Source organism: Amblyraja radiata, chromosome 28 (genome assembly GCF_010909765.2).
Source record: "Amblyraja radiata isolate CabotCenter1 chromosome 28, sAmbRad1.1.pri, whole genome shotgun sequence".
In the NCBI taxonomy this organism is placed as follows: Eukaryota; Metazoa; Chordata; class Chondrichthyes; order Rajiformes; family Rajidae; genus Amblyraja; species Amblyraja radiata.
The window spans coordinates 12,227,083-12,250,217 of NC_045983.1; the positions used below are offsets into that span (position 1 = coordinate 12,227,083).

The 23,135-nt window shown below is 41.8% G+C and overlaps 1 protein-coding gene across 3 annotated transcripts in view; it reads right to left on the minus strand.

The window, feature by feature from the left end:
• Positions 1-3,527: 3,527 nt before the first annotated feature.
• Positions 3,528-23,135, minus strand: part of tbx4 (T-box transcription factor 4) — a 106,984-nt gene continuing 87,376 nt past the window's right edge. For 2 of the 3 annotated variants that reach the window (XM_033045805.1, XM_033045802.1), the window contains exons 7-9: positions 16,029-16,141; positions 13,790-14,025; positions 3,528-5,976 (exon numbers count right to left, since the gene is read on the minus strand). In XM_033045805.1, coding sequence (XP_032901696.1) covers positions 5,360-5,976; positions 13,790-14,025; positions 16,029-16,141 — 966 coding nt within the window. In that variant the 3' untranslated portion in view covers positions 3,528-5,359. The remainder of the gene's footprint in view (positions 5,977-13,789; positions 14,026-16,028; positions 16,142-23,135) is intronic. The other variant, XM_033045806.1, reaches the window with a different exon arrangement.

The following is a 23,135-nucleotide window of genomic DNA, read 5'->3' on the forward strand; positions in this document are numbered from 1 at the left end:
TTGCAGAGCTGGAATTGCGCTTCCACGTGGGCGGACCAAACCTGTGGCTGTTCGGACCAGAACACGGGCAGTTTGAGGCCAACGGCATTCTGCTGAATGTCGGGAACGGTGGCGGCTTGCATTCTCGGCGTCCAATATACGATTGGACACGTCAAGGTCACCAGTTTGGCGAATCAAGGCTGAGTGAATTCAACGGGTTATATTTTGAACAGTAAAACAATGAATAAACTCGAGTCGCTAAGACAGCCAACAAAACGATGTTGCATCCACAAGTGTGGCGCTAGAATGAATTAACTCGGTAAAAGCGCGCAAATAACGCGCCCTGACTGGAGCAGCCACTCCGAGGGTTTGACTACTCCAAGGCACCAGCAGGTGCCGCTACAATATACAAAAATGTTGTTAAAGTTATGGTTCAGGCCTCTAGCAAGATGCAGTTTTCATTAGATGTAATTCTGCTTGATGGAACTGTTTGTTATCCAAAAAGTGGAAAGTACTAATGCAAGTCCTTTTAACAATTACAATGACAACACATTCATTTTAAGCCGTCATGATGTTGAATGTCACATTCAGCCAATGTTTTCAAACGAAGATGATTTGAGATGCAGATGAACTTTGTCCAGAAGCTTTCTCTTTCACAATTTAATCTTTCTACTATTTATTCTGTTATAATTTCTACCTATTCAGTTCTCTTGTTCTCTCCTTTACTTCCAAAGACAATGTGACCTATCAATATAATGCTAACTCCATCGGCTCCCTATTGCAGCTGAAATAGGTCTACTGAGCATCAAGGCCAATGCATGTCTTTTCCCAATCCCCTGTTTTAAAAAAAATGTTAATTGGTTACTTTAATACAGCAGCCCAGTTAAAACACAATTGTGGTATGGTTCTTCCTGATGACGATATTCACGTGGCTCGGGGACCTGACAAAATATTTCTGAAGGTACACAAAATTGCTGGGGAAACTCAGCGGGTGCAGCAGCATCTATGGAGCGAAGGAAATAGGCGACGTTTTGGGCCGAAACCCTTCTTCAGACTGACACATTTCTGAATGTGTTATTAGTGTATTACTTCTTGACTTTTCTTGCATAATACAGCATATTATACAAAAATGAACCCTGCAAATATACAATATATGATTTTTAAAGCTGAATATAATATAATATAACATAGTTAGAATGTTTTTTATATATAACCAAGCTGCATAATTCTTCATTTGGTGCAAAATCATGGACAAATTCCATAGAAGAATTTAGATTATTTTCAGGTAAAACTCATAGCAGAGAATATAGGAAATATCTGATTAATGCTTTCAGAATCACCAAGGCCATGTTGTTGCATGTGAAGCAGAGCTTTGCCATAAGCCAACATAATTTGATGGAGAAATGTGATTTTGTAAAGAATTATAAATATTAGATTTTCTTGTTGGTGTGTAAATGTTGTTATCAATTTGCTTCATGTAAGAAGAACCCACAATTTGTGCAACTAAGACTCTATTTCTATGAATCCAGCACCAAAGAAAAGTAGATGCTGATTCTGCTTCTTGTCCTGCACATAAATATCAATTTATCTATAAACATAGAAACATAGAAAATAGGTGCAGGAGTAGGCCATTCGGCCCTTCGAGCCTGCACCGCTATTCAATATGATCATGGCTGATCATCCAACTCAGTATCCTGTACCTGCCTTCTCTCCATACCCCCTGATCCCTTTAGCTGCAAGGGCCACATCTAAATCCCTCTTAAATATAGCCAATGAACTGGCCTCAACTACCTTCTGTGGCAGAGAATTCCAGAGATTCACCACTCTCTGTGTGAAAAATGTTTTCCTCATCTCGGTCCTAAAAGATTTCCCCCTTATCCTTAAACTGTGACCCCTTGTTCTTGACTTCCCCAACATCGGGAACAATCTTCCTGCATCTAGCCTGTCCAACCCCTTAAGAATTTTGTAAGTTTCTATAAGATCCCCCCTCAATCTTCTAAATTCTAGTGAGTACAAGCCGAGTCTATCCAGTCTTTCTTCATATGAAAGTCCTGACATCCCAGGAATCAGTCTGGTTAACCTTCTCTGTACTCCCTCTATGGCAAGAATGTCTTTCCTCAGATTAGGAGACCAAAACTGTACGCAATACTCCAGGTGTGGTCTCACCAAGACCCTGTACAACTGCAGTAGAACCTCCCTGCTCCTATACTCAAATCCTTTTGCTATGAATGCTAACATGCTAACATACCATTCACTTTCTTCACTGCCTGCTGCACCTGCATGGCTACTTCTAATGACTGGTGTACCATGACACCCAGGTCTCGTTGCATCTCCCCTTTTCCTAATCAGCCACCATTCAGATAATAGTCTACTAAAGAACTTACAGCAATGAAACAAACCCTTTGACCTAACTGACCCATGTTATAATGTATGTTCATCATAAATCTCATCCAATCATTCATCTAATCTCATCAGCAAATCGTTTTCCCTTACTCACTCATATTTTGATCTACTCCTTAGCTACATCTATGCGATTCACCTCAACCAAGTGAGTTTCACATTCCAAACACTTTCAGTGTAAGGAAGGTTTTCAGCGATTCCTGATTGGAATAATTTGTCATTATTTTTTATCGATGAACCCTAGTTCTGGTCTCACCCATAGGGAGAACCATCTTTTCTACAACAATCTTATGAAATTGTTTCAAAATCTCAGAGCTCTTTCAAGTAAGCATAGCCATACTGAACTTAACCAGTGACCTGAGTTCTACCTGTATAGAGCCTGCACGCTCTTCTCAAAGCTGCACAGGTTTCCTCCGGCTGCTCCAGTTTCCTCCCGCATCCCAAATACATGCTAGTAGTTGATTAGCTGTTATATATTACTTCTAGTGCAGGTTTGTGGCAAGAAAATGGAGGAGAGTTGATGACCATATCTGGAAGAAGACATATATAAAATTAGGACAGGCATAGATAGGTAGATGGTGACATTCATGTTTCCACGGGAATGGTATCAAAAACAAGAGGGCATAGGTTTAAGGTGAGAGGACAGAGGGCATTAACTCTGTTAACAGTCCTGCCGTTAACTGTATACTTTCCCCTTAAATCCAATCTCCCAAAATGCAACATCTAACATTAGCTTGGATTAAACTCCATCTGCCATTTCTCCATCCATTTCTGCTGCAAACTTACTAATCTATCCACCTACATTTATGTCCAAAGTCATCTATGTATCATCAAATACGTGTTTTTCCTAGTTTATAGGTAACATCACTCTATGCACTGCATCATTTATGAATTTGAGATGGTAGCTGCCTATTTTAAACATACAACGGTGCCATGCCACAAAATACAACCTGGGCATCTCATCATGTACATTTGTCTTTTCTTAGATGTGTTGTAGATACAAAATGGTGCTGTAAAAATGTAAGTTCATTCCTTCACTCAGCAACTCAGTAATGTTTGGACAATGAGCAAAATAGAACTATCCGTTTGCAAAATGCAGAGAGATGATATTAAACTGATAGCTTACATTTGCATATAATTGCATTTCAATTATTCTTTGAAACTAGTTGAATATTTGCAGAATAAATGAAGGTTTCTGATGAATTAGTGTTGCAATGTCATTACCACATTTTCTGCATTCAATGGCCTGCTGATGTCTGATTTTAAGGGTTGAGGTTATCCACAGAGAAGAGAGGCCAAACATAATTTTAAAATCCTGCTTGGTTAATATCAGACTATCAGCTGAAACAGACCAGAGGGCAGGAAGATCATTTACCCTTAAACTGAAATGTAGCAAAAGAAAGGTGATTGATGAAAACCAAAATGAGCCAATTTCCCTGTAGATAGAATTGGGGGAAAATATAAACTCATTCATAAATAACTTTTTTTTTTGCTTCGTCAAACATATGGAGAAATATTCCCTTTCGCAAAAGTGTAAGTATCTAATACTCCTGATCTAAAACACTTTGGGATGCAGCACGATAACACAAGTAAAACCATTCTTTACAAAAGCTCCTTTGAGTGCTTGTTCTTGACAAGCTTTCTTCAAGCGGTTTAGTGAGCGGCAACAGTTAGAAGGTTAATTGACAGCTGACAAACATAATTTCTATGCAGCATGGACTCTATCATGAATTAGAATATAAATGGATTGGAAAACTGATACAGATGTGTGAAATGCTTCAAAGATTCAGAGCTGAATTTAGCATGGGATTTCAGAGAAGTTCACTCAATGTCTTTTAATATTTTTAAGCCATAATTATATATCAAACTGAACATTTGCATAAAATACTTACATTTTTTTTCAAATTTTCTCTGCATCAATAATTGAACATCATGATTTACACAGGTTTTACACTGCAAACAATTGATTACCAAAGTTCGCAAATATTTCGCTTTACTTATCAGAAACTGCATGTAAAAAGATTGTATAATTATGCACATGAAAATGGCTAGTTTACATGGATAATTAAGCAAATGAATATATATTTGGCACTAATCAGCAACTGGGCACTTATTCAAATATTAAATTACAAAAGGAATTACAAGTTGGTGATTCTGCAGTGGATTCATTCACTAGCACACGACAATACAGAATGAGAGGATATTCATTCTCCTTAGTCTCCCTGCAGACGGTGGACCTCAAAGATCAACAATTGGAAGGTGCTGGGTTCAGTTATTCCCATTCCCCGTGGAAGAGCAGAATGATGCTTTATACAAATGTTTTGCATCTTTCTGTGGCCAGTTCAGTACAGCAACAGCAGCCAGCTGGCAATGAAATTCTTGCCCACAGTCTACATAACAGAATAAAATACCACGTGAGCACACAATAGGAATTGGTGGGTAGGGTATAAGCTAAGAGAATGGAAATTAGTTAGAGAAACAGAAATAATTACTGCTCCAGCCACTGAATTCACAGTCATCCAAAATTATTCATAGATAGATGAATTTAAAAAAATATTATACTGTTATTTATATATTCCATTATTGGATATAAGCACATAATACTTGTCTTTTAGTGCTGTCCATAATACATAAAATAATTTGCAGAACCCTTAGATTCCCAAGTCTAGTAATAGGAGATTACTGCAGGATTGCCCCCTTATGTTTTTCTTGGTTTTATGCTTATTTGCAGAACTCATCTTTGCCATTGATTTTGGGAATTCACCATAGACCAAGGAACTTATAATCTCAAGCAAATGGTGAGAAAAGCAGTATCGTTGGAGAAGTATTCTGGGTGGTTTCTTTGGTGTGAGGTGGAGTCTTGATATTGACCTTTTGAGGGCTATTGTAAGCATCTGAAGTGGGACAACCGCTGGACAGTAGACACCCAGGCCTTTCCTACATCCTTGGTAATAATACTGCTTCTTCATATCATTCTGAGTCAGCTGTCGGTCCAGTTTGTCACGGGCCCCAAACCAGAATGGTACTGGCTAGGTAGATCCCTCGGTAGGGAGAGGCTTTGTGAGAAAAGGAACTCGCGAGGGTTCTGGGCATGAGGAGGAGGTGGGACTCTGTCGTGGGGGGAGAGGGGCACTCTGTCTCGGGGTGAGCAAGAGGAGATGGGGACTCTCTGTCGGACCTGCTGTTGCGGTGGCGAGTGATAGCCACTGAACTGTGACTCGCACGGGGGCTGTGAGCTCTGTCCAGGAAGACTGGAGAGATGTGGCATCATCGCCGTGGTGGTAAAGTGGGCTGAGAAATGCTGGTAAGGAACGGTCTCCATGGTCTGAACGCTGCAGTTACCGTACGGTGGAACAGAAGCCCACATGTTGCAGTTTAGCGTTTGAGAAGGATGCTCTTCGACCGTGGCTCCCGCAGGCACATCACTTCCAGGGGCGGAAAACATACAGGCATCCCTTAAATCTTGCTCGTTCCGATACGACGGATTCATCACCTGCTGGTCGTAAGGTGGTGGACGGAAATAATGGTCATCCGCAATGGAGGCGGGAGCTTCGAGAAAAGGCCGCTTGCAGGGCAACTCTGGATGGCCATGGGCTTCTGAAAGTGAACAGGAAAACAGGGAAAGGTGAATGTTACGAGCGGACACTGGGCTTGAGGCATCAAACGACACCGATATCAATCAACTTCAGCGACACAATATTGAAGGCAAGAAACTGCGGATGCTGGAATCTTGAGCAAAACACAAAGTGCTGGAGAGACTCAGCGGGTCAGGGAACAACTGTGGAGGGAGTGAACAGACGACGTTCAGGATTGAATTTGTCTGAAGAAGGCTCCCGACCCGAAACGTCGCCTCTCCAGTTCCCAACTCAGATGCTGCCCGACCCGTTGAGCTCCCTCAGTCCCTTGTGATCCAATCAAAATATTATTCATCTTCAGTTTCACAATGACACCCGGTAATGTGTTTATTAGTTCAAATGTCAAACGTTTTAAAATGTTCTTCCATGAACCGATTGAATTATAATACGATATATTAGCTATAATGGTTCAAAGGGAGAATTCGGCACTCGGCTTATCTTTTGGGCAATAGTATTCACATTCTTGTAGCTACAAAGTGAAATAAACCATTTGCCGAGTGAAAAATACATATCTGTTTCACAGGTTCTTCTTGTGACCTAGAACAATACAACACAGAAACCGACACTTCGGCCTACAATGTCCATGCCGAACATGATGCCGATATAAACTAATCTCTGCCTGGACGTGATCTGTATCCCTCCATTCCTTGCATGTCCATGTGCCTATATTAAAGCCTTTTAATCGCCACTATGGTATCTGCCTTCACCGCCACCGTTCCAGACACCCGCCACTCTCTGTGCAAAAAATACTTGCCCCGCACATCTCCTTTAAACTTTGCACATCTTATCTTAAAGTTATACCCTTCTGTCTTTGATATTTCTATATTGGGAAAGGGGTCCTGACTGTCTACCCTATCTATGCTTCCCGAACTTTAATATACTTTTGAGTTTTCTCCCGAATCCCAAAGACTGGCTCGATGGCGGGTGAATTGCCAGCGGTATTGTGGTTGGACGGTAGAGCGTCAGAGTGGAGTTGCTGAAAGATAGAAGAAGTTACAGCGAAATAACTGCCGGAATGGGATTGCTTCAAGCGCCGATATAGACTTGATGCGCCGTGGCCTCATTCCGTGTATTAAGACAATATGAAGAAAAGAAGTGAGAACACCGTAACAGATACTGCGTTTTCTTGTGTCATCGTGACACACTCTCGAGTTTCTTTTTCTACTACCAAAGATAACCAGTGAATTCAGTCCGACAGGTAGAGCTGCGGCCCATCAAAGTGTAGCTAGAGACTCTCCCCTCCCTTACCAGGTGGATAGTATTGAAGAAGGACTGGTTTCCCTTCACTTTCCTAATCCCCGCAGAAGTGTCTATACCCTCTATCAGGAATCGACATACGGGAAAATATTGTGGAAAGAAACAAGTACAACCAAGTATGTAGGAGGATTACAAAGGACTTGGCTTCTAATGGTGCAAACTTGCAGTTAACAGTGAAAGAAGCAGTTTGAGAGACAAGAATCTGCAGATGAAAGTGCTCGAGTACAAAGCGGGTCAAGAATGGAGGGAATAGATCAGCGACCTTTCTTGATATTGTCAGTGTAGTGAGATGGCCCACTGTTGGTACAAATGGCCCCCAACTAGTTCAAATTTGAAGACGAGGAAGAAAAGTCCCGACCGGAAACATATGTCCGTTCCCTCCACAGATGATGCCAGGCCCGCCGAGCTCCTGCAACACGTTGTGTTTTGATCAAGATTCCAGCCTCTGAGATCTCCCAGTGCAAGATTGAGCCGGGGACCTGAGGCGCGATTACCACGGGACGCGTCGCAGCGGCTAAACGTCTTAATATTGGGTGAGATGTTGATAACAAAATATGAGAACGTTTCCCCGTGTTGACGAGGATGCGGGAGCTGCAATCAGTAACCCCTTTCAACGCACTGCATGACACGAAACTCAAAAGCGAAAGAGCGTCTAAGAACTGTGTAAGTGAGAACGTGAATGAAATAGCAATACATTAAAAAATATATATCTTCTTAAAGAAACCGGTGTCGGTAAATGCGGTTTCTTTTCATTAGCCTTTTTTTCCTAGAATATATACGTTTCAATCATTTACTGCCATCCATAAGTGGAAAAAGCTTGTCCAAGGAGGAATCGGAGGATCGTTTCAGCTCTCTGTTGTAAAAATACCATTACTGTATAGCTACAAAGACAAATCGCCTCAAACATCGGTCAACAGAAGGAATGCTTATCAGCCTAAGGTCAGTTAATTACTAACCATCTGCTGTCAGGCCCCGTTCTTGCACTTACCCAGATAGCAAGAGTCAATTTACCGTCACATTCCCTGACAAGATCAAGCAACCTTGGTCATTCACCTTATCGCCCCCTGCCCTCTCATCCTCACCACAGTCAAATTGCATTTCCCATTAATGTCAGCAAGATAATATCTCCAGAGAGACACTAGAAACTGCAGATGCTGGAATCTTGAGCACAACAAAAAGTGCTGGAGGAATTCAGCGGATCAGACAGCGTCTGTGGAGGGAAATGGGTGAGCGACATTTCATGTTGGGATCCTTCTTTAAACAACAAATATCTTCGTCTGGATAGACGCACCAGTGAATAAAACATCTATTAATATTAAGATATAAACTGGATTGCCTATTTATATTAATAATGTATAGTATATACAACTGATGTACAGATTAATAAATACCTGTTACAAATAATGATAGCCCAGAATGTGCGGAGAAAAGGAAGCTTTGGGCGATCGAAGCTGATTGTCAGTGTGGAGAAAATGTGTAACCTCTGTGCCGCACATGCAGCTAACCGTGGATGTGCTGAAGTTGATTTCAGTTTCCCCGTCCGTCCACGGGGAGCGCAGCAAAGTAGCGACTGTTTATCGTATTTCGCTTCAGATAAATTGTTCTATTGACGTAATGGGGCCGAAGTTTGGAAGCAGCGTTTAGTCAATTCCGTTTGTGCGTTTAGCCTCGGTATTTATGTTATGCGATTGGAGCAAATGGCTACGGAGGTAGACAAAAATGCTGGAGAAACACAGCGTGTGCGGCAGCATCTATGGAGCGAGGGAAATAGGCAACGTTTCGGGCCACTGTGATCAGTTCAACATATAACATAGAAAAGTACAACACAGGAACAAGCCTATTTCCTTTGCTTCATAGATGCTGCCGCGCCCGCTGTGTTTCTACAGCATTTTTGTCTACCTTCGATTTTCCAGCATCTGCAGTTCCTTCTTAAACAAATGGCTACGGATACTGGTAACCCGAACCAAAACAGGAAATAGAAAATTTCAAATTCTAAAAAGTTATCGTTTACCTGAAATTCATTTATTTTCTCCTTGCTGAGATCTAATTTCTCTCTCCTTGCTGCGATCTTCCAGTACTATTTGTTCTTGTAATACATTTATGTAAAAATGCATTTAAATTGTGTAGAAAGCCCGAAGCATCGCCTGATAACATCTCTAGGCCGAAACTAATTGACATTTTTGAGTCTATTTATATTGTTGTTTGTTTATAATATTTCAATTTCTACTTCAATCTTGAGACTTATGTCACAATCTTTATTTTGCTCCCGATAAAATATTTAAAAAATGTATTATAGATAAGCACATTAACTCCATTGAGTCTGAAGAAGGGTCTCAAACCGACACATCATCTGTCTATTCTCTCCCCAGATGTTGCCTGACCCATTGAGTTTCTCCAGCACTTTGTTTTTTTGCTCAGGATTTCAACATCTCTTTCTTGGGTGAGCACATTGGACACATGAAAGATGGTTGGATTAAATTACATTTATTTCAATGCTAAAGGCATGACAGGTAAGTTGGATGAACTCAAGGCATGGATTGTTACGTGCTACTGGGATGTTATGGCCATTATGGAAACCTGGACAAGGGAGGGACAGGACTGGTAGCTTAATGTTGCAGGGTTCTGGTGCAACAGGCGAGATAGAGGTGGTGGTATAAGAGGAGGGGGAGTGCGTTACCGATTCAGGAGAACTTCACGGCAGCAGTCAGACATGACTTTACTGAGGGATTGTCCAGTGTAGCTAAGAAACAAAAAAGGGATGATCACCTTGTTAGGATTATACTGTAGGCCCCCAAAATAATCAGAAGGAATTAGAGGAGAAAATATGACAGGAGATTGCAGACTGCTGCAAGGCTAATAGGGTAGTCATAGATGGGAATGTTAACTTTCCCAATATAGACTGAGACTGACATTGTGCCAAGGCTTGAAGGGATGGAATTTGTCAAATGTGTTCAGGAAACTGTCTTATATAGAATACCCAACAAGGAAAAAGACAAAGCTTTACCCATTCTTAAGGAATTGCACAGGGCAAGTGCCTGAAGTGTCAGTGGGTGAGCACTTGGGGACCAGCTTAAATGGTTATGGATATGGATAGCTCTGGTCTACAAATGAAAGTTCTAAATTGTGGCAAGGCTAACCATGATGGTGTGGGGCAGGAATTTGCTAAAGTTGATTGGGGTAGGTTATTTGTGGGGAAAGTGACCTCCAGAAAGTGTGTTGGTGAGAGTTTAAAATATGCATGTTCCTGTTAGAGTGAAGGACAAGTTGAGTAGGTGTAAGGAGCCTAGTTAAGTTTAGTTTATTGTCACGTGTACCGAGGTACAGTGAAAAGCTTTTTTGTTGCGTGCTAACCTGTCAGCAGAAATACAATACATAATTACAATCGATCCATTTGTAGAGATACATGATAAGGGAATAATGTTTAGTGCAAGGTAAAGCCTGCAAAGTCCGATCAAGGGTAGTCCGAGGGTCACCAAAGAGGTAGAGAGTAGTTCAGCCCTGATCTCTAGTTACGGTAGGATGATTCAGTTGCCTGATAACAACTGGGATGAAACTATCCTCAAATCTATTTTCACACTTCTATACCTTTTGCCCAATGGGAGGGGAAAAGAGGGAGTGGCCAGGGTGCAACTCATCCTTGATTATACGGATGGTTTGTGTGACGGTCTGGGCTGCATCCACAATTCGCTGCAATTTCTTGTGGTCTTGGATATCAAGAGAAATTAAGGGTCAGGAGAAAGAAGGAGGCATGAGTCAGGTATAGGCAGCTGGGATCGAGTGTATCCCTGGGCAAGTGTAGGGGATTGAGAAATATACATAAGAAGGAAATCAGGAGAACATACAGGGGCAAGAGATAGCTCTAGCACATAAGATTAAAAATAATCCAATTCGATTTTATAAGTATATTAAGGGGGAAGAGTAACTGGGGAGATAATATGACCACTAAACATCCAAAATGGTCATCTATGTGTGGAGCCACAGGAGATGGGCAAAGTCCACAATTAATATTTCTCTTCTGTTTTTACCACAGAGAAGGACATAAAGACTAAAGAACTTGGGAAAGTTAATGATGATATCTTGAGGACAGTCCTGATTAGGTTGATTAGGGATAGTCATCATGGTTTTGTGTATGGGAGAGCATGTACCATGAATTTGTATCTAATGCATTTGCAATAGGTTTCAATCATAGAGTCATAGTGATACAGTATGGAAACAGGTCCTTCGGCCCAACTCGCCCACACTGGCCAACAATGTCCCAGCTACCCTAGTTCCACTTGCCTGCGCTTGGTCCATATCCCTCCAAACCTGTCCTATCCATGTACAGTACCTGTCTAACTGTTTCTTAAATGATGGGATAGTCCCAGCCTCAACTACTTCCTCTGGCAGCTTGTTCCATACACCCACCACCCTTTGTGTGAAAAAGTTACCCCTCTGATTCCTATTAAATCTCTTCCCCTTCCCCTTGAACCTGTGTCCTCTAGTCCTCGATTAGAGGTGGGGGCGATCCCCCTCAATTATTGTAGTCCGGATTTTACAACCCGGTGGAATCTCGAGACAGTGGGGGTGGGACTGATGTTCGAGGGCGCCGATTGGACGAGAGAGATGTCAGTCAGCAGGCAGTGGGGGCGGGACATGATGATTCAGTGCGATGATTGGAGGAGGGAGGAGTCGGTCAAAGGCGGAAGTAGGGGGGTGGGACTGAGGATAGAGCGCAGTATTGGAGGAGGGAGACGTGCCCAGGTCATAGGGTCACAAGCGAACAACACTCTCGGCAGCCCTGGACACAGACCTGCATCTCATCCGCAACTAGGATCGATCCCGGCTCTCCAGTGCCGCAATTGCTGCCGAACCGCCACTGGACCATCCCTGTCCCCATCCGAGTGCCCCCCCCCCCCACCTCCCCACTCATGGGAGTGGCCAGAGATGTCGGGAGTCAGACGGGAGGCCCACAGCCAGCGCAGAGAAGCAGCGCTAAATCCAGCCCAACTCTGCCTGTCCCGCCCGGTTAACCTACAGCCCTGCCTGGACTTACGGGAAATATGGCCATTCCTCCGCCCACCTGGCCAATCAATCCTGATCCTGCTGCAATCGTTCACAACCAACTTCACGATCTGCAAAACCACCAACTTTTGTATCATCAGCAAACTTGCCAATCTTGCCCTATATGTTCTCATCAAAATCATTGATTTAGATCAGGGGTCAGGCAACCATTTTTGCATAGGGGCCAGGACCCATGTTTGTGAGCGGATGGTGGGCCACATCTATCGCCATAGTTAATAAATGGAGGTAATAATAATACATACTAACTAAATTAGTAATTAGTAATAATACATACTGGTAATATATAAATTAGTAATAATACATACTAATAATATAGTTTTCACGTGTTTTTCAATTAGTTTTCTGCAGTTTCAAGATTGCTTGTGTGCCCTGGGACTGGCTGCAGTTCCAAGATCCCTCGAGTCCCCCGTACGAGCTGCAGTTTGAAGTTGTCCTGTGAGTCCTGGGACTAGCTGTAGCGCCCAGGTCACCTGCAAGTCCCGGGACTGGCTGCAGTTCCCAGGTCGCCTGCCCCGGGACCGGCAGTAGCACCCAGGTCGCCTGCGAGGCCCGGGACTAGCTGCAGTTCCCAGGCTTCCAGTCTGAGAAGCAACCTTCTACTATCACCCTCGGCTTCCTTAGGACTGTCCCTAATCAGCCCTTGCCCATCCAAATGCCTGTATATCGTATCCCTCAGAATACTCTTCAGTAACTTAGCAACTACAGATGTTCAGCTCACCGGCTTTTATTCCCAGCATTTTCCCCTTTTGAAAAGAGGCACAACATTTGCCACCCTCCTGTCTTCCAGCACCTCTCCTGTATTTAAGGACGACTAATAAATTTAAACCAGAGCTTCCACAATTTCCTCTCTAGTTTCCCGCAATGTCCTTGGAGATTTGTCTACCTTCAAACACAACAGTACCTTCAGTACTTCTTCGACGAATCTTGACTACTCTGAAGACACTTCCAGTGACTGCTCCAATTTCCTCCGTCCTACTGTCTTCTCAGTAAATACAGAGGAGAAATACTCATTTAGGATCTTGCCCATCTCCTGTGGCTCCACACAGAGGTGACCTGAGGAGGTCCCACTAGTTACCCTTTTCCCCCTTACGTATTTATAAAATCTTTTGGGATTGTTCTTAATGCTACCCGCCAGAGCTATCTCCTGGCCCCATTGGAAGAATAACATAATCATTCTTGGGGAATAGGATATGAATGACCAGGGGAAAACTTAACATGATCGTGTGTGTGTGTGTTTATATATATATATATGCATACGGACACATGCACACAGTGGGGGATAGAGGCAATTAGTGTTCATTGTGCATTTAAATCTCAAATCAAAGGAACACTTTTGAAAATTAACCGTACAATAGAATTTGTTGGAAAGACTGTTGCAGTACCATCCTTTACCTTTTCCTTGAACCTTATATATGAATCACCATCTGTTTTTGCACTTAAACATTGCTATTAGTTACCTCGTGGTTTAAAACAGTGATAGATCAGTCCTGAATCTCTTTGAGGTGCGAATGGGCTGATTGCCAGATCTTGGGCGCCTGCTGCCGTTATTTGTATTGGTCCATTGTTGTCGTAAGCATAGTGCTGATGACCCTGTGTTCCATGAGGCCCGCTGCCTTCCATCTTCGGTGTCAATTGACCGTGGTTTGAAATAAGTCTTTGTCTTACAATGCTTTTTGAAATAACTGGATATTCTCTGAAAAGGAAACAAAGCAGATGGGAAGAACATTCTGCAGGTAGGTTCACCTGTAACATTAGATATACATTAGATAACATTAGTTAAGACTAAGAATGAATTCAAGAGAGGTGATAACTGGACTTAGTTGCCCAGATAAAAGACTGTTAATAACATATTTATGTGGGAAATATAACTGGCAATTTTGGGAAGCAACACCTAAAGTATGAAAGCACCACCAGACTTGGGAGCTTGCAATTGCAAGGAACCATGTCATCAGAATTATAGTAAATGGGTATTTGCATTGCATCTGTGGATATTACATCTTTAATTATATTATTAATAATACAAATGTAACTAAACTGGGATGAAGTATGTAGATTCTGAGATTGAAATATAACATTTTTATGAAGTTTAAAAAATTGAACTGAATCAATAGTTCATTCTTCACAGACAAAAATTATATTTAAAAATCTTATAAATTCTGATGACAGCTTCCCATATTTACATAGAACATTGAACAGGAACAGGCCCTTTAGCCTACAAAGTCAGTGCCAAACACAATACTGAGTTACTCTAATCTTATCTATCTCCATATCCCTCCATTCCCTGCACATTCATGCTCCTACCCTCATTCATCTGTTTCCATATTTGGTCTATCCTTCTTTTTTCCATTTTCTGTCATTCTCTCATTTTCACCATCCAAATGTTCAACTTTGTATATTGGAATTTTGGATGTTGACAGTATCCTTCTGTACGTTAATAGTTTTGTTTCCAGTAAATTCTATGCTTGCTTTTGCTTGTTTGAACTCAATTTTGCTTGTTTTATACCAGATAGTTTTTTTATATTCATTCACCTCATTCTAGACTTCTAGTTACCGAAAACAGTGTACTTCTGTCAATGCACACCCTTCTTTCATTATTGTAAAACCTTGCATGACTTGTCTCAATGTATGTATTATTATAGGTAGAAAACACCAATGTTTCATAGATTCTTTGTTTTGGGATTTCCCTATAACAGGAGGCACATTGGTACTCTGTTTATGTTCTCATGATATCTCTTCCACAATGTGGAAACAAACATAGTACACCATATTCCTGGGATGTTATTTTGATACAGACTCATCAATACCTCTCAGATCTAAACCTCATAAGATAAAATCAAGAATTACATTACTTTGTTCTATCAAGCTGTTTTTATTAATCTGCTCCAATTAGCAAGCGGAGAAGAGACAGAATGAGTGTAAAAAGGTGCTTGTGTTTTGTGCTTTAAATCTCTTCCAACTTCATCATTCTGGAACCTCTGTCTATTCACGATTATTCTCTTTTCTGAAATGCAGTCAACAGGTGGTATAGTGGCGCAACCATAACCTGGGTTGAATCCTAACCACTGGCGTTAGCTGTGTAGAGTTTACATGTTCTCCCTGTGACCATTATCTTTCCTTTTGTTACTGCGATTTCCTCCCACGAGGCATGTAGGCGGAACAGGTTAATGTCACAGAAAATTCACCCCAGGTGATAGGTGATAGAATTAATGGGATGAGGGGTAAATAGATTACAGAGATAATTAGTGGAGGAATAGAGTAAAACACAAAACTCAGGGTCAGGCAGCATCTATGGAAGAAACGATGTTTCAGGTCAGGACCCTTCTTCGGGACTTGAGCGGAGGAATTGGATTTGTCTGTGTGTTGGCATAGATTTGATGTGACAAATAGCCTCCTATTTTGTAAGGGAATATTTAATAATTTACTTACTGATTTTAAAACGTACCTGAAACTTTAAATCCATTCACATATTTTATGGATTAGATGTATTCTCCATCCATTTTCTGATTGATTTAACTTATTACATTTGGAAATGGGCATTTCTGATTGGAAAATAAGATTCCTGACTTCTAACCTACTTTGAAAGAGTTAAAGAAACTTAGAAATAATCCAGTTTGCCAAGCCAGGAAACACATTGCGTTATACACAAGGGAAATGTAAACATTAGAACAGAAAAATAATTTAAATAAAATGTAGTACCTGCATGTTTGTTGCATAACGTACCTCTGCAAACGAGATACGCGCAAGTCACTGTCATCTCCTCCTCTAAATCCCTTAGCAAATGGATTGTTTTCAATCTTCAACTGGGTAATCTGTGAAGATAAAGCACAACATTCATATTAATTTGGTCTTCATCTTATTTCCTCATTTCTTACTGAAAACATCCTTTTAAGATTGTAGTTCAAAGTCTGCGACCACTGCCAGTTTATGTCATAAACGATAAGCCCATGTCTTGTGAATATTGATTCCATGTTTTAATTTGAATTGGTGCCCCATACAATGTAATAGAAGCCACTTTGTCTCAGTAGTCCATTAAATCTGAAATAGCGCAGAAGCCTATTTCAAATTAAGGAACAAATGAACCACAGAATATACCCCTGGGTCCTTCATGTGCTGAGTTCAAGTGGAAATTAATCCCTATCTGTTACAGAAAAACTGAAGCGGGGCAGTGATTCGGAAGCCACCCTCCCCCTCATTTTTAAAGTGGCTCTTTCGTACTCCTAGCATTTGCTTTCCTCTTGGAAAATAAAGATGTCTTCAGAACAGATTTAAAACATGATAACAGGATCATCATCAAGATGTCAACATTCTAACTGAGATGGAGCGCAGGAGCTTTAAACCAGAGGGTAAATGTGTGGCTGTTATCCAGATGAGGGCGAGCTGAGGTCCAAAGCTTCCTGCCTTTGGAGCTTAATTGGGTGTTTAGTCAATATTGAAGTATCACGTCTGAAACTGTAATACATTCATTTCATGCAGTCTATTAAATCACAGTGAAGTTCATGGAATTAAATACTTTGAAAGCTCAGTTCCAATATCATAAGTAGTTTCATCTTTGATCATGTTTGATATATATTCTCATATTTCTTACCATCCTACATTTCCCTGTGATACTATTTTCCTATTTAACTAAACATATTTCATTCATATTAATTATAAGAAACACAAAAGCAAGCTCAAGGATTTGTCATATTTGGCTCATTTTGTCACCGTGATTCGAGTTTATTATCATATGCACGCATACTGTGAGGTACAGGTACAATGAGAATCTTTCTTACAGTAGCATCAAAGGCACATAGACAAACACATAGACTCAGACATCACACAAAAACATAAATTAAGCATAAAGGCAGTGAAAAGAAAAACCCTGAAGAAGATATTAGTGCAAAAATAAACAATTAGTGCTGGAAATTGTCCATGAAGTTCAATTGCTGAGGTAGGATTAGGTTATGCTGGTTGGTTCAAGAACCTGATGGTTGTATGAAAAGTAGCTGTTCCTGAACCTGTTAGTGTGGACTTCAGGGTTCTGCCCGGTGATAGCAGTGAAAACAGGGGACTGAACATTCCTGGTGCCTGGATCCTGACTACATTCCTGTTAATAAGAAAAGTTTCTTGTACAGAAGAGCAACCTTTCTAGACTTTTGTATCACCACACTGTCCTGTTGCAAAACAATTGAGTGGCATAATAAGTCTCCAATCCCAATAACCCCCAGCCCATGTTTAGCTCAGTTTAGTTTAGTTTAGTTTAGAAATACAGCACAGAAACAGGCCCTTTGGCCCACCAAGTTTGCGCCAACCAGTGATCCCCACACACAAATACCATCCCACACACCGTGGGGACAATTGACAATGATACCAAGCCAATTAACCTACAAACCCATATGTCTTTGGAGTGTGGGAGGAAACAGGAGTACCCAGAGAAAACCCACGCAGGTCATGGGGAGAACGTACAAACTCAGTACAGACAGCACACATAGTAAGGATCGAACCCGGGTCAATGACTAACAATCCAACATATTAAACAAAATATTGTCTTAACATGCTGCTAACTGTTAGCGTGTCATTTATGATATTAGTATTTGGCATGAGGCATAGCTTTTAGGTGAGAGGGGCAAGATTTAAAGGGGACACGCAGGACATGTTATTTACACAGAACATGGTGGGTGCCTGAAAGCCTTTGCCAGGGGTGGCGATGAAGGCATATATGAAAGTGGTGTTTATAAGGATTTTAAATAGACACATGGACATGCATAGAATGAAAGAATATGGATTATGTGCAGACAATTGAGAATGGTTTATGCTGGCATTTTTTCAGCACAGACATTTTGGACTGAAGGGCTTGTTCATGTGTTTAAGAAGGAACTGCAGATGCTGGAAAATCGAAGGTACACAAAAATGCTGGAGAAACTCAGCGGGTGCAGCAGCATCTATGGAGCAAAGGAAATAGGCTTGTTCCTGTGTTGTACCTTTCTATGTTATATGTTGTACTGATCACAGTGGCACAGTAGCACAGCAGCCACTGTGTTCAGTAGGCTATATGTCTATGCCTCAGCCACCGCTCTATATGGTTTTCTACTTTTAAAATATTCTACTCAAGACGACAGCCTCAGGAGTGCCAGGTTAGTGTGAGTTTCTTTGAGTAGTTGCTATATTATTCACGATTAATTGTGTGGTACTCTATGATGTTTGAAATGCTCTCAATGGCAACAGAAGTTGCCAAATCTACTGTTTGACTTTTTAATTATCTTTTAGCAGAATACGAACGAGTTGTGAAAACCGGTGGAATATTTTTGACTTTACGTAGTTACTTAGCCATAATTTTCAACTAACACATATATGAAAGAGGGTCAGGTTTGCCATGATGTATTGTACTGAAGTATGGAAGTATTTAATTTCAAGTTATGAATGTTTTGGCCAGTCTCCCACCCATGATCACTCAATTAGTAATTCCTATTCTGCAGCACATGAAGAAATCTCAAAGATACATAGCTATGAATAAAGGACAAAGGTCAAGCTTCTGTATAAAAGTGCCTGTTCCTTATTCCCTATCCTTCTTCAGATGGTTTCTGATCCAATATTTGCTCTCCAAACAGGTTTTTCCCCCATCTGTATAGAGTTTTACGTAAAACTGGGAAGGGGGCATTCTGTGGCAATGCTATAACTAGCAGAAATAATGATTGTGTATTTCCAGCACCACACTACTATTGGAAGAGATTTTATATATTTAATTTATATTTAGTTATCTTTCACATTATATTTTGTTCTGAGAAATGAACCTCATTTTACTGGTGGAAGCAGGAAATAGTGTTGGGTAGACTGATGGGACTGAAGGCTGATAAATCCCCAGGGCCTGATGGTCTGCATCCCACGGTACTCAAGGAGGTGGCTCTAGAAATCGTGGATGCCCATTGGTCATCATTTTCCAATGTTCTATATATTCTGGATCAGTTCTTGTGGATTGGCGGGTAGCTAATGTTATCCCACTTTTCAGGAAAAGTGGGAGAGAGAAACCAGGGAATTATAGTCCAGTTAGCCTGACATCAGTGGTGGGGAAGATGCTGGAGTTGATTATCAAATATGTAATAGCGGCGCATTTGGATAGCAGTAAAAGGATCGGTCCAAATCAGCATGGATTTACGAAGGAGAAATCATGCTTGACAAATCTTTTGGAATTTTTTGAGGATGCGACAAGTAAAATGGACAGGGGAGAGCCAGTGGATATAGTGTACCTGGACTTTCAGAACTGAGATGAAGAAAAACTTTTTCACACGGAGTTGTGAATTTGTGGAATTCTCTGCCTCAGAAGGCAATGGAGGCCAATTCACTGGATGCATTCAAAAGAGAGTTAGATAGAGCTCTTGGGGCTAGCGGAATCAAGGGGTACGTGGAGAAGGCAGGAATGGGGAACAGATTGTGGATGATCAGCCTGATCACATTGAATGGCAGAATGGCCTACTCCTGCACCTATTGTCTATGTAACTATGTATCTATCTGTAGATTATTATTCTGCTATTTAAATAGACTGTTCAATGAGTAAATTGAGTTTGCTGTAGATTAGACTGTTTGCTTGGAGTCATTTGCCCCACTCCACTTCCAATTCACTGGCTAATACAGGGTTGGTAATAAGTACTCTGAAATGGAAAAAAAAATCTTTCATGTTCCTTAATGGATTTGTATAATTTAAAATTTGAGATTGAATGAGCTGAATTTGCTTTGGAGTATTTAACTTATTGAGGCTTTACGTTTTAATTGAAGATCACAACTTGGTTTTGTGTGTTTTTTAAAACGTGAATGTGATAATATTTCTGGGCACAATCATATATTTCCAATCAATATCTATTGATACACCAAGTTAAAATGTTACTCTAACTAACAGGGTGTTAGTAATAAAGATCCAGTCATATTTTAATTTATTTAGTTCAGAGATACAGCACGGAAACAGGCCCTTCAGCCCACCGAGTCCGTGACGACCAGCATTAACACTATCTTACACACACTAGGGACAATTTACACTTATACCAAGCCAATTAACCTACATACCTGTACGTCTTTGAAGTGTGGGAGGAAACTGAAGATCTCGGAGAAAACCCATGCGGTCATAGGGAGAATATATAGACTCCGTATAGACAGCACCCATAGTCAGGAATGAACCCGGGCCTCTGGCGCCGCAAGCCCTATAATGCAGCAACTCTACCGCTGCGCCACCGTGCCGCACCATGTTTTAAAAGCGAAAAAGACAAATTGCTGGAGTACTTCAGTGGGTCAAGCATCATCGATGAAGGCAAAGGGTTTGGCTATGTTTCAGATCAAAGCCTTGCATCAAGGCTGAAAATGTAGAGGGAAGATAGCAAGCAAAAAGAAATGAGAGGGAGAGGTGGAATGGATCTGCTCAACATCCTCTCTTATCTGGTTCCACCAGCCTCTGTCCCCTCCCTCACTGGGTTCCATTGCCCATCATCTCCCCTCTCTTACCTTATTCCATCTATCACCTACCAGCCACTGTCTCGTCCCTCCCTCTCATTTCTTTATACAAGCATTTTCCCCTCTACATTACGTGCAGGAAAGACATCTGCATTGTCCCTCCACATCTACACTAATGGGGGGTCGCAACCCAAAATACTGACCATCCCTTTGCCTTCACAGTTGCTGCCTATCCATTGAGTTCCTCCAGCAGTTTGTTTTTTGATCCAGACTCCAGCAACTGCGGTCTCTTATGTCTCCAGTCAAATGTTTTTGTTTGCGGATGCTCCAGCTCAATCTAACCGATTCATGGATAGAATTAATTCATCCAATGTGCAATTTTCATGGGGCGACTTGACGCAAGATGTAACCAGAGTGAAGTGGTCATGGTCTAGCACGATATCACACGATATAACGGGGTGTAGATAAAGAGTTCCCACGGTACTCGGCATTTCCGTTATTTGTGCGAGTGACTTGTCCGTCTCCTGAGCTTTCCCGTTAAATCTTGAATGAACATTGTGAACTACACGTGGCACAAATGATGTCACTTTTTTTTTCACACACTATAAATATCCTCCCTTGGTTGAATTGGCTCATTTGGAGACATGCCTATACTAAGTAGTTTCGAGTACAGGATGGTGGGTTTTTTCATTGACGCGCTGTATGTCCTGTTTATCACTGCTGCTGTCCTAATTCCCCATTTACTCCCCCAATTCCCCATTTACTGGTGCGCTCCCCTAATTCCTCATTTACTGGTGCGCTCCCCTAATTCCTCATTTACTGGTGCGCTCCTCTAATTCCCCATTTACTGGTGCGTTCCCCAAATTCACCATTTACTGGTGCCCTCCCCTAATTGACCATTTACTGGTCCCCTCCTGTATTGTTCTATTTTCTGTAAAAATCACCCTTCCCATTCCCAGGTTTAAAGCTGGGCTGGGATATTAAAACACACGCAGACAGGGAATTTTGGAACGGCACTGCGGCACAATAGTGGAGTTGCTGCCTAACCCAGAGATTAGTGCGGGTGTCACAGGTTATGGGGAGAAGGCAGGAGAATGGGGTATGAGGGAGAGATAGATCAGCCATGATTGAATGGCGTAGACTTGATAGGCCGAATGGCCTCATTCTACTCCTATCAGGGAGAGTTAGATTTCGCTCTCAGGGCTAACGGAATCAGGGGAGATGGGGAGAAGGCAGGACGGGGTACTGGTTTTGGGTGATCAGCCATGATCATAGTGAATGGCGCTGCTGGCTCGGAGGGCCAAATGGTCTACTCCTGCACCTGTTTTCTATGTTTCTAAAGCCACACCATCATCTCTCATGGATGGACGGATGCTAGCCACAAGGTAACCTCTAACAACCTCTCTCCTCCCATTTCTTACCCTTCCCTCGCCCGCACCCCACCCCATCCCACTGTGGCCCATCTAGACTCGCACCTCTTTCAGCCCTCCCCTCACCCCTCTCACCCCCCCCCCCCCAAACATTCCTTCCCCATGCTTCACAATCCTATTTTACAGACTATGCTTTAATCTAGGGTCTTTGTTCAAACCATCTGCCCCCTCGCCCGTGTCCATCTATTACCTGAGATAGACACAGAATGCTGGAGTAACTCAGAGGAACAGGCAGCATCTCTGGAGAGAAAGAATGGGTTTAAGGAATGGGTGAGTTTGGGAACCCATTCCTTCCATCCAGAGATCAAAATGCTGGAGTAACTCGCTGAGTTACTCCAGCATTTTGTGTATCTTCGATTTAAAGCAGCATCTGCAGTTCCTTCCGACACCTGCCACGCTTGATCCTGCCTCCTCTTTCCCAGCTGGAACCGAAACGTCACCTATCCATGTTCTCCAGAGATGCTTCCAGCCTGAGGTTATTCAAGCATTTTGTGTCGAAAAGTGGAACTTGCTACGAAAAGTGGAATCAGATACAATCAACAGGTTTGAGAGACATTTGATTTGAAGTTTGAAATTTCCAAACACTTTTTAATCAACTCGCACCGAACGACTAGTTCCAAAGTTTTCGCCAGTTAAAGGATATTGAGAACACCTTTTTTACTCACCTTCTGTCCCCTCTGTCCAGCTTCCGGGTTTACCGTTCGCAGGAGTTCCCACGGTAACCGCAAGAGTTATTACGGATATCGCACTGGCCACTACGTTCATATAAAGTTGCAATGCTCAACCACAAGTGTACAGTCACTCTTGGAGAAATTCAAGCTTGCTTGAATTTTCTCCCGAGTCACCAAGTTACACGATTACCTGCCGTTAGCGCCACGGTGGTCCACGGTGGTCCACGAATGCCGTACTGTTATCGCACGAGGTTCCCACGATGTTAAACTCTGGTTAACTCTTTTAG